The 12910-nt window shown below is 38.1% G+C and overlaps 1 protein-coding gene across 1 annotated transcript in view; it reads left to right on the top strand.

Moving 5' to 3' along the window:
- Positions 1-12910, top strand: part of CDH10 (cadherin 10) — a 153859-nt gene that overhangs the window by 89355 nt on the left and 51594 nt on the right. Inside the window, 1 exon segment of the mRNA XM_034761584.1 lies at positions 7770-8064. Within this exon segment, the coding sequence (XP_034617475.1) occupies positions 7770-8064 (295 nt within the window).

Genomic DNA, 12910 nt, shown 5'->3' with positions numbered 1-12910 from the left:
ATAGATCAGCAGGGTTTGTGGGTCAGCCCTACAGCTCAGTCCATGGCAAACACAGCTACCCTGCCAGAATAATGTGGGAGAAACTCCACGAGGAAAACCTCACAGTGTGTCCTTTCCTATTGGCTTGAACCATTATCAGGTACAGGTTACGTACATATTCTGCACTGATCTACTTCTGATCTTGTGCTGTTTTAAAAGGAGAACTTACCGTAATATTTTACTTTTTGCACTAAACAATGGAAGGAAAATTAAACAGTGGCCTGATAATGCTCAACTATTATTGGTGCATGGTATCAAATTAATCTCTAGGTCCCACTGGCTCTGCCAGAATGAGAATGCCTCTGCCAGAGTAGTTGTGGCAGCACAAGGCAGCTGCAACTTCCCCCTCTGCTAGATGGGCTTGACCTGGGGAGGGGCATAGCCAGGGTGGCACTGGTTTAACACACTCATGATGAAGCCTCTGTTGCTCCTATGAAGTTCGAAGCCTACAACAGCAAGGAGTCATCAGCCAGCAACAGGCGTCATGCTGGAGAGCAGTAGTTAACAATGGGTTAAAGAGTCTTATGGGGTTTGTTCAAGTTTTCTCCCCCCTCTCCCGAATAACTTGAGTGGGTTTACACCAGAGGTAAATTTGGCACATGAATCCAAACTGAAATCAACTAATCTAACCTTGGCTGTGCAGTGCAGTGCAGAGTGGAGTATTTGTGTTTGTTCTGAACAAGTAAGAGTATTTCAAAGCTTTTCTTAGCTCCCAGCCAAGATGCAGTTGCTGTACTTTCTTTTAACTTTGTTCTCTCTTCATCTTCCCCAGTCCCACAAAATTGCTCTTTCAGATATGCATTTTTCCTCTCCGTTTCTCACCTCTTTTAAATAACATGCAATAGCACAGGACTTGCAAGCTGTGACAACATAAATGAACGAGATTCAGTAGATTAAGAGTGAGACTGTAAGTATATCATTGAAACACAGTGCAAAATCCTTCATCAGACAAGAGAGTTACTTTAAAAACTACCTTCAGAATAAGTCGAAATAAGTGAGTCTCATTACAAATGAATGAGATCTGGCACCAAGCTGCTTCACTTAAAACTCAGCACTTAGGGAAAAGATTGTGGAGGATAGATACTCTAAAAAGAGAAAAGGGAAAGGAGAAATGGTTTTGCCACATCTGTTGTAGATCTTGTCTTCTAGGCTGGTACAAAGGGAAATTAACTGACAAGTTTTAATACCTTATGTTTTGAGAGTTAAGGGAAATAACTGTTCTTTAATACCATAGTTATTAGAATTACGGTCTGCTTTTGTATTTTATAAGTAAGCCTTCCTGTAGGAGGTAATTGCAAGGAGAGTACTACTATACTACAGAGTGTTCAGAAAAGAGATGAATGAAAAAATAAAAGGTTTGATGCTCCTTTTTTACTTCGGAATATCAATGTTTAGGGCAAAGAATTACAGCATAGGTAAGAACACTTCCTCCAATATATGATTTAATTCATATAGCCAATATAATTAAATAGAAAGAAGCTAACAAATAAAGATGGAGTTAAACATTCCATGTGAAATTACTGTTCAAAACTGTAGAAAATTCAGGACATTTTCTAGATCTGAATTTCATATGTAGGTTTTATTGTTGGTGTACATGCTACTGAAGATATACACTGTACAGAGATATTATTGCAAGTTATAGGAAGTAAAAATGCATTTGGGAAGGTAGAACTGAATAGTCTGTATTATTTGGTGAAAACTGCTGAGGAAAAAAGTGAAGATTAGTTTTATACAGGGGAGTTTCTTATATATTACTGGGCAGTAAAACAAGATGAAAATGGGCTTGAAATGAATTGAAGTTTAATGTAAGAATTCAGTTGATAGATTTTATTTGTAGTACTGTTCTAATCTGAAAAGTGACTACATACATTCTTATTATTTGTATCTTGATACTCTGAATTTTACATTAAATAAAATTCAGATAACGACCTTTGAATCTGTAATTTGAATAGAAACAAATTGTATTAATCCTTACAACAGAATACTTGCCATTATTATTAGCTATTCCAGTATTCCACATTTTCTTGCATGTGAAAATGGCACCTTCTTACTCAGTCGATCTGCTCCTTATGTTGTTCAGAGTAGTATCTTCTGGCTTTTCTGATGGAAGTAGGTTTCAATTTTTTTACTTCTGTTAGTGCTACAGAAAGAACCCAACTTTCAGATTCCATGGGGAGCTTGGAGGGCTGGCAATTAAGGAAGAAAAATCTTTTTACGTATAGAGTGAGCAGATTTGATTCTAGAATCATTGAAAGGCAATAAAGATGAAAACCTCCAGTGTAATTTTCAAGTCACTTTTCAAACTAGAACTACACTGGTGTAAATCTAAAGTAACTCTATGGACTTTAATGAAGATACTGCAGAACTCTAGAGGTATAACTGAATGGAAATTGCTCTAGAGACTTATTAGTCTATCATCTTTACATATTTGTCTTTTCCATGAAAGGGGGGTGGGGATGGTGATGGTGATTGAGTCTGAATTAGCTCTATTTTGTGTAACTCAATTACATTTTCTAGCTGTTGTGTATCTTTCTCTATTGCACTGCTAATAAAGTTTCTATAAAAGCCATACACCTAATAGACTTATTGCTACATTTTTCCAAACATTGTCCAGTATTTATTACACTGCATTCATTTTAATAATACTGCCTTATAGTAGTAAGTGATAGTGCTCTAATGAATGTGTTTTCAGGTAAACAAAGTATTTTAATCTCATTGATAACTAAATGCACAGAGCTGTGACACATGGTAATTGCAGTTGCTGTACAGTGAGTCAGACCTGTTGAAAAAAAATACAGCAGATATTCTGATATTTGTCTAGTAAGATAAATTATACAGTGGTGACCACTGAATAGTAAAGTGCTCCTGTGAGAGGTAAACAAGAAATTCATTGGTTTGCAAAATATCAAGTATGGATATAGAAACAAAACCACATCTTCACAGCTGATTGTTTTGTGAGACAAAATTGCTAAGTGAAACAGATGTCTCTTCCTTTCTCAGCTTGGCTGTCATGAAACACAGATGCCCATTAGCCAAAAGAGCTATATGAAATGTTTTACACTTAAAGCAGTATATAGGAAAACTTCACCATCTTATTTTTTCCAACTTCCCTGCTAGTCTGGAAAAGACAAATCACATTTCACTTGGGACAATATCTTTAAATTGTCATAGAACTAATTAAAATAATTCAGTATTTTGAGGTTTTTTCCCCAAAACATCATTTATAATGGACATTTCTGATATTAGCATTATAGGTGGCCATCTTACTAAAAAGAAGGGTTTTTTTTCTTTTTTTTTTCTTTGCAACTATGCTATGTGTGTGAAGTCAGTGTCAGAGGACCTGCTTTTGATCTCACAATAGAGTAAGGCTGTAGCACCTTGCAGAAGTGATTTCATTTTTGACATGTGGCAGTGCTTACAGAATGAGCTAGAATACAGTCTATGTCCTCACCTCACTTCTGTGTGTTTTACTGCTTTTCTCTTCTAATTGCCACCTATAGATTGACCTACAGACCATGAAGCTTAAGGGGAGAGTGAGCACCCTACAGTAATGTGTGCTTGGTGTTGGAGTAGGATTGGGTGCCAGCATACTGCCCCTGCAGTGTCTGTAACACCATGGTGATAGATCCTCCCAGGAGTTCTTCTGAAGTCTTTATGTTAAGTGTGGGAACTTCAACCTCTTTCTAAATATTCTGCTCTGCAGTAGGGCAGCCAGCCACCACCAACATTCATAGGTGTATCCTCAAAGTCCTTTATTTAACTACTTCTGGTGCATTTGGGTGCTGTACAGGAAGACACTCTTTGTTGACTTAATGCTGTGGCTTTTCCCAAATGTAGTACATTTTCATCAGCAGTTTATTAAGTACTTTTTGCATAGCAGCTGAGAGACCATTTGAAATATGACAAATCTCAGAAACTGAGCATAGGTTTGTGATCCTTTTGGAGAAATAGAGTCCCATTTTAAATTCATAACAAAATAGTTTAAAGTACTATTGTGACTATTATGGACAGCCCTACTATAAAGAAATGGGAAACTCTATGTCTATCTCCATTCTGTATTGGCTTTATCCAGAGTGTCGAGCAATATGAAAAATAGGTACAGTCCAAGTTCCAAACCTTTTTTTTTTTTTGGCTTGGAAACTTTTCAGGATTCAACCTAGTAAATATGTAGTGTAAATACTGTAATTATCTGCCAACACTGGGTCCCTGAGCACCTAGGGGAGAGGAAAGGTATATATAACTTTCCTCTCCAGTCAGAACTCCAGTCAGAACCCTTTTTTCTAATTGGATCAGCATAGAACCAGGTTTTTTGGTTTGCTGGGGGACTTGTACAACTAACCTTTTTGGGACTGAGGAAGAATTTTTCGCTCATAGCCAGATTGGCTGGAGCAGGCGCGAGTTTTTTTCACCTACTCCACAGCAGCTCCAGGATCTCATGGGAGTAGGGTCAGGAAGTATCATTCAAGTTGTCACAACTTAGCAGGTGGCAATTGTCAAGTGGAAGTATTTGTTCCAGAGGGGGGTCCAGTTTCTGATAAACCAGAATTGGAAGTGTATTTAGGGAAGTGTAACATGGTACCTGGCCCCTTAAATGAAATTGGGCCAGCTTCTTCTGTTGCAGTCCTGCTGCACCCTAGTTTGGTGTAATGGGGAGAGCGGGGATGCCCCAGGGAGTTATAAATGACAGGCAGTCCAAAGGCAACAGAGTTCGGAATCCAGAGTTCAGAGAATAAGAGAGCTCAGAAGAAAGGCAGAGTTGGGCTGAGAGCTTCAGGAAGGGGCTGCCCTTGAAGGTGGGAGCAGGGAAAGTTTCCTAGTAAGCAGCAAACCAGACCAGGCTGATGAAAACATGAGGCACTTGAGAGGGCTCCACCTACAAACTTCCCCAGGACACCGAGCCACAGCCAGAAAGGAATGAAGACTCAGAGCAACAGAGGGAGATGCCTGCTGGCTCTCTGAGCTGGAGGGCTGAAGTCTGGGGGATGATGGAGGGGTTCACTGATGTCTCTGGGCAGGAGCTGGAACTATAGGGAAACAGGGCAGAGAAATGCCCCAGCTAACGGGGCGGTTATGAGGTGCAGTGAGAGAAGTCAAAGCTGCATTGGGGAGATGGGACACAGTGAGAAGAGCCAGAGCTGTATTTGGTGTATTGATGGACTGTAGGGACTTGAAAGAGTGAATGTACTATTTGGACTGTGCTGGGGAATTTTGAATTATGATTGTGGGACTTTTGTAATAAACTAACCCCACAAAAGGGCCATTTACATGTAGAAGCATGTCTGGAGTTATTGGGGATTCTAGAAGAAAAGGGGATACTGAGGTAGGCACACTTTTTGTGCCATTGCCTGCCATAGGAGGGCACCCGAGGCAGGGCCACCATAACATAGGGGAAGGCATGCCCTACTGAAGCTAAGGAAGGGGTTGGCTCCTATATCTGATACAGCAGGGAGACAACTCTTTTTCCCCACCCCCAGAACTCTCATATTGCAGGAGGGTGATGGGGTCTTAGCAGGGAGAGCTGACAGCATCTCTCAAATTGGTGGGCACTTCTTGGGCCTGAGGAGAGGTTGAGACTTCCAAGTTGTAAGGGCAAAGAATCTGGAGGGGGAAAGAAGAGGACTTGGAGCTTACATAGAAGAGACTTCCCCTAGAATTACCTTCCTTGCTTTCTTCCTGTTAGATGGTGCCAGCTGTCCCTGACTGTCTTCCTTTTTTGTAGAAAAAGAGAGATGTATGACAAACATTTGTTTTGTGTACACTGTTTATTTTTAGCTCAAGCAAAATTTAATCTGTAATTCTTTGCTCCGTGCTTACGCTTACTGTTAGTTATTGTGAATCAAGAGAGAATGGGAAAATGACTCTAATCAAAGTTCAATAACATTTAATCAATTTTCTAAGTTTCTCAGTTTCTAAGCTGATAATGGCTTTGATCCTAGATCCTGCATGAGTTCCTTCCCTTCTCCAGGATCTGCTCATTATGATTGTGTGGGAAAGATTCAGCTTCTGCAAATTTACCACAGCAAGAGTAATTAATCCCCTGACCTTTACTTCATCCCTCTGCTCCATTGAACTCATTTGGCTTCTGCACAGACACCTGAGGATTGCTACATCAGAGCAGACCAGTGGTCCATCTAGTCTAGAATTTTGCCTCTGATATTGGCCTGAAATAGATTCTTTAGAGGAAAATATGAAAGCAACATAGTGCACCAGGAAAACACATGTAATAACTGGATACCATAGAGGAATATTTATACCTGATCTAAGTGTGTGATCAGTTTATTCCCTAAGCATGAACATCTTTTCGTTATCCTCGCTTATATGATTGAAGATGGTATTCTTATAAGTAGTCAATGCTACTTTAATATTGCTATGCTGTTTTCCCTAACTATAGTTAGAATACGAGGAAAAAGCCCAAAGTGCTGCACTAGTTTTATTTCATGTGTAAAACTTTTTGGATCATTTGAACACTCTTGTGGCCTGATCATTCTTTTTAAGTGAACTTTGATTTTGTTGCTACAATTTTGTGCCTATAAATAAATGTTTCAACAAATGTGATGATGCAAATAAGTGTGGACATATTTTATAGTGTTTAGATGTCCAACTGTTTGCACCTATAAATTAATGTTATTGTTGTTAACTATTATGTACAGTGTCATTAAATGCACACATAAGTTAGTGAGGCATGTAACTGTATGCTTACGATGATCATAAATTTTGCCAATGCTTGCTTGAACTCACTAAATGGGCTTAAAGAGTTGGTGGTCGTTGTTTTTTTTCTCAAAATTCCATGCTCAACATCGTGGCCACAAAATCAGAAGCAGATTAGACATGCTTTAAAAAAATAATAGTGGGGCCTTTATCAGATATGACACATCTGCAAAATTTAAAATATACATTTCAGGGTGAAAATAAATTGAATTATTCAGTTCTGCAAATCAGACATAACTGACTCAATGAGATAGCAGGGAATTGTGTAACTGGAAGCGGGGAGGTGGTGTTCAGTGTAACATTCTGGCTTAGCCAATTGCATTTCAGTACAGTAAAAAATAGCAAAACGTTTTGCATTAGGGCTCTTCCAGTGTTAGAAGTCATTAGTAAAGAAAGATATCTAGATAATCTGATTTAAATCAATACTGATTGCTTAATGAATCTGTTGCTTTTTGGTTAACCCATTTAAACTATTTGAAGGGCATAAAAGTGATAATGAGTTACACTGAAATGTACTCCAGTTTAGGAGAAGGAAACATAAATAATAAGAAATAAAAAAATTAAAAATTGTGTGACACACCACCAGTTGTTCTGTTTTCCTTAATTGTCATGTATCCTGCCATGTCCTTTATCTGCTTAGTCAATTTACAACTAACACAGCAGGTTGTGAATTTTTAATAGGCTCTCTTCAAGGAAAGAAAAGGTCAACATTAACATAAAATTCTTCTTTAAGATTTGTGGCACAAACGTTTCACAGCAGAGAACAGGTGTTGCTGGAAAACTAAAATCTGCCACATCAGTCTAGTGAAATGACTCTTTGTGTTAAGTAAGGGAGATGTGAATGCTTTAATACAGCACAATGACTGCAATGTGCCAAGTCAATGTAAATAGAAAATGAGTGTTTTTTTCAGTCCTCATCTTGTTTTTTTACATGCAGAATCACTTCATGTCTTAAAAAAACTGACCCCCTTTTTAAAAATATTTTCTCTCTCTCTCTCTCTCTCTCTCTCTCTCTCCTCTAGCTTCACTCTGACCAGGACAAGGGAGATGGGTCTCTCAAGTACATTTTATCAGGAGATGGGGCTGGTACTCTTTTTATTATTGATGAGAAAACAGGTGACATTCATGCCACTCGGAGGATTGATAGGGAGGAGAAAGCCTTTTACACTCTTCGTGCCCAGGCTATTAACAGAAGAACTCTGAGGCCAGTGGAGCCTGAATCAGAGTTTGTCATAAAAATCCATGACATTAATGACAATGAACCAACATTTCCAGAAGAAATATATACTGCTAGTGTTCCTGAAATGTCAGTAGTTGGTAAGTAGTGATTTCTGGTGTAAGGACATACTTTTAACTATGATCTTTAAAGTAATGATTTCCCCAACTATTATAAAGTCAGTTAAGTCCTGATTTTCACGCAGAAGGTAAGTAATATTAGTACTTTTCTCTGTTTAGATTTAGAAATAGGCCTGAGAGAAAACCCTACATCTGGTGCAGAGTTCAGGGTTCAGACTCTGCAACCAGAACTAGATACACATTTTATGGATGGAGCTTTTGTCTATTTATAATCTTAAAAACATTAATTCAAACTTTGTTGGAATTTGAATGAAAAAATGTGATTCATAATTCATGGTTTGGTCCAGGTAAATGGTATCCGTCCCTGAAATCTGCAGGGAAAAGGTGAGTGGGGAAGCCTTTGACAAAAACTTCAGTGGAGTGTTTCCTTTCTTTTTTATAAATCGAAGCCCCACTAGTCGGCCTTCTCTCTCATGGGTTCTGTGGCTGAGGAGCTATACTCCCTTGCTCCTGTCTCCTCATGCTGGTGCATTGACAACAGACACAGTCCTGAAGAAGCTTCTGTTCATTCTCTGCCTTTGTTCCACTCTTTGCATTTTTGCGGGGGGGTTGGACTTTGTTGTTATCCTTCTGGTTCTCCCACATCTTGCCTGTGGCTGGTGGTAGTCGGAATCCGAAGTGGCTTCCTTGTTGTCTATATGCTTCATTTCACACTCTGTCCTGGTTCTCAGGCAAGAGCTTTGCCAGTTCTCCTCATTTTTACTCATGATTGGTACATGGGCAGGAGATGAGCAGTTGATAGGCAGACTCCAATGGAAGGAAATAAAAGTACTGTTACACACTGTGCTACGTGCTGAGAATAACTCTGAGGTAAATGTAAGACAGTACAAATAACATTCAGAATCACAATTAGTTGACAAGATGCTGAATTCAATTTGTCCTGGTGTATGCAGACTGCAGTGTTGTGATCAGCATCATGTCAGCTAACCTGCTCAAACTTATAGAACAGTCTTCCATATGATGATAACAATTTTACAGAAGAATGTTTTATGATAACAAGTGGTCAATATTAAAAATTCACTATTTGCCAGATTAGCATACAATTGTATATGTGATACCAGTTTCCTACTACATTTAGAATACAATATAACTTGAGTAATTGTGGAATCTGTTGGTAAATGTTGACTTTTCAGTGGCTACTAAAGTATGACTTACAAGTATATCATATAATGTTTTGAGAGACCTCACTGACCCTCATTAGTATTTACAATGAACAGAAGAAGACATGGACACTAGAAGATAAGAACCCTCAGAGACCTTTACAGAACTGTGTGGGAGCATCATCCTGTTAACTGCATCTAACTAGATGCATCTACCATGTAGTCTAAACCTCCCATCATCTCAGAGTTTCAACATTGACCAAGCAATGTTTATTTAAAAAAACAGTAATGCATTATCTGTGAAGACACTTCACAGGGTTATATTGGGACTAGGACTGTCTAGCGATTAAAAAAAAATAATTGTGATTAATCGCACTGTTAAACAATAATAGAATACCATTTATTTAAATATTTGTGGATGTTGTCTACATTTTCAAATATATTGATTTCAATTACAGCACAGAATACAAAGTGCACAGAGCTCACTTTATATTTATTTTTGATTACAATTACTTGCACTGTAAAAGAAAAACAAAAGAAATAGTATTTTTCAATTCACTTAATACAAGTACTGTAGTTCAATCTCTTTATCATGAAAGTTGAACTTAAAAATGTAGAATTATGTACAAAAAATAACTGCATTCAAATATAAAACAATGTAAAACTTTAGCTCCTGAAAGTCCACTCAGTCCTACTTCTTGTTCAGCCAATCACTCTGACAAACAAGTTTGTTTACATTTGCAGGAGATAATGCTGCCTGCTTCTTGTTTACAAAGTCACCTGAAAATGAGAACGGGCACTGCAATGGTACTGCAATGGCATCACAAGGTATTTACGTGCCAGATGTGCTAAAGATTCATGTGTCCCTTCATGCTTCAAACACCATTCCAGGGGACATGTGTCCATGCTGATGATGGGTTCTGCTCTATAACAAGCCAAAGCAGTGTGGGCCGACGCATGTTCATTTTCATTATCTGAGTCAGATGCCACCAGCAGAAGGTTGACTTTCTTTTTTGGTGGGTCAGGTCCTGTAGTTTCCTCATTGGAATGTTGCTCTTTTAAGACTTTTGAAAGCATACTCCACACCTCGTCCCTCTCAGATTTTCGAAGGCACTTCATATTCTTAAACCTTGGGTGGAGTGCTGTAGCTATCTTTCAAAAATCGCACATTGGTACCTTCTTTGTGTTTTATCATATCTGCAGTGAAAGTGTTCTTAAAATGAACAACATGTCCTGGGCATCATCTGAGACTGCTATAACATGAAATATATGGCAAAATGTGGGTAAAACAGAGCAGGGGACATACAATTCTCCTCCAAGTAGTTCAGTCACAAATTTAATTAACGCATTATTTTTTTTAATGAGCATCATCAGCATGGAAGCATGTCCTCTGGAATGGTGGCCGAAGCATGAAGGGGCATATGAAAGTTTAGTATATGTGGCATGTAAATACCTTGCAATGCCAGCTACAAAAGTGCCATGCAAATGCCTGTTCTCACTTTCTGGTGACATGGTAAATAAGAAGAGGGCAGCATTATCTCCTGTAAATGTAAACAAACTTGTTTGTCTTAGCAATTGGCTGAACAAGAAGTAGGACTGAGTGGACTTGTAGGCTCCGCAGTTTTACATTGTTTTGTTTTTGAGTGCAGTTATGTAACAAAAAAAGTCTACATTTGTAAGTTGCACTTTCACCACACAGAGATTGCACTACATTACTTGTATGAGATGAATTGAAAAATACTAATTCTTTTGTTTATCATTTTTACAGTGCAAATATTTGCAATCAAGAATAAAATACACTTTGATTTCAGTTACAACACAGAATAAAATATTTATGAAAATGTAGAAAAACAGTCACAATATTTAATCAATTTCAATTGGTATTCTATTGTTTAACAGTGCGATTAAAACTGATTAATCACAATTATTTTTAATTAATCACGTGAGTTAGCTGTAATTAATCAACAGCCCTAATTGGGACCCTACAAAACTAGTTTGAATGATGAAGGGATCACAACAAGGTTATTTAGCTTCAGTGATTTTAAAATGGAACACATAATTAATGTGTATATATATATTAGAGCTTTTCTAGTATCATAAGTCTCAGCAAATGTCATGCAGCTTCAATTAAGGAGAAGATTTTGACAGAAAAGTTCTGTATCATATGGAAAAGAAGTCAGATGGAAGGAGCTGGGATTGGAAAAGATATCTCACATCATCAGTCCCATTCTCACAATCTTTCTCTAAAAGACATCCCATTAGGCTATATATAAACTATTTTTGGATACATTTAATGAAAGTGATTCAAGCCTTCATTTAAAGTATTTTCCTAATGTACAATACCTAATGTGAATGATTCCATGTTCAGTTTCAACCGGTTGGCTCTCAATTACAAAAAAGCCCCTTTCCTGTAAATGCATCTGAGATATTCGTGACTTATAGTTTCATGTGCAATCATTAGACCTCACATTCAGTTCAAAGTTTTGCACTCTCTGGGTCTGTAGGTGCCAGTATGTACTTCATGTCACCAGGTAAACAACCTTTGAAACCGCTGCACTGCAAAAAAAGAGTACTGAATCTGCTAGGCTCAATCCAGTGCAAATGATGAAGGTGGATGGATAATATTTATATACCTGGAATATGCACTAGTTATCACAGAAAGCAAAATTTGTGTATCCTGAGGATAGTGGATCAAATCATGCCCCTTTTACTTACACAAGTAGTCCTATGGATGTTAATAGGACTAAATTCTGTGAGTAAAGAGCAGATTTGGACCACTGTTTTAGCTCAGTTATAACAGCTACTCAAACAATTAACTGTGAACAATTTTATTTCACAAATGTAGTCTTTTTTCTGTTTGTGAGTTGCCAGCAGGATTTTTTTCTAGGCTCCAGGCAGTATAAATACAAATTCAAGGGCAATTTTCTAACAGGCTGAAATAATCCATATGATTTTTCAGCTGAAAGCATAGGGCCTGACTTTTTACTGCTGTGCAAAGTGGATGTAAAATGCTGCCAAATCAGAATTTTGCACTCACATTTATGGTAATAGTGCTACCCGCTTTTAACCCAAGTACTTAGCTAAAATTAGTGGTTTGTTTCATTTATTGATACATGTAAGAAACAATTAAGCTAATATTGATGCAGTTATGCTTATTTACTAAAAGTACAGCATATCTTGTTTCCCTGAACACAGCAGGATTTAAACAACAGAAGAGGTTTTTTTTCTCACAGTTCCAAGCCCCTAGCCCGCTCAACACCTAGCCCAAAAGCTCTCTCCAGGCATTTCTGCAGTGTTCCCAGTGCTTGTTCTAGGTGTGACCTTGGCTTTCTGCTGCTTCCGTCTCAGCTTCTGTGCTGTTTCTCCTGCTTCTCTCTCAGAGACAGGCACAGACATCACCACCAAACAATACAGGCAAACCCCTTTGCTTATATGTCTTGCAGTTGCCTGTGTTTCGGGCGGTGATGTGCCTTTGATTTGGGTGAAGGCTGTTATTGTTTCTTCTAGCTGGTTCCATAAAGAAGCTTAATTGTTTCTTACATGTATCAATAATAAAAGGCAGATATGACAACCATCAGTTTAAAGGAGGTTTAACTCAACACATAACAGTAGCATTTTATGCCCATTTAGCACAAGCATAAAAATTACACAAGGCGCAAGGTGAAAGTGCTTAAAATAGGGAGTGGGTCACAGACCCTATTCAATAA

Source organism: Trachemys scripta, chromosome 2 (assembly GCF_013100865.1).
Source record: "Trachemys scripta elegans isolate TJP31775 chromosome 2, CAS_Tse_1.0, whole genome shotgun sequence".
Classification (NCBI taxonomy): Eukaryota; Metazoa; Chordata; order Testudines; family Emydidae; genus Trachemys; species Trachemys scripta.
The sequence above is the reverse complement of the archived record's forward strand: the minus strand, read 5'-3'. Positions and strand labels throughout refer to the sequence as shown.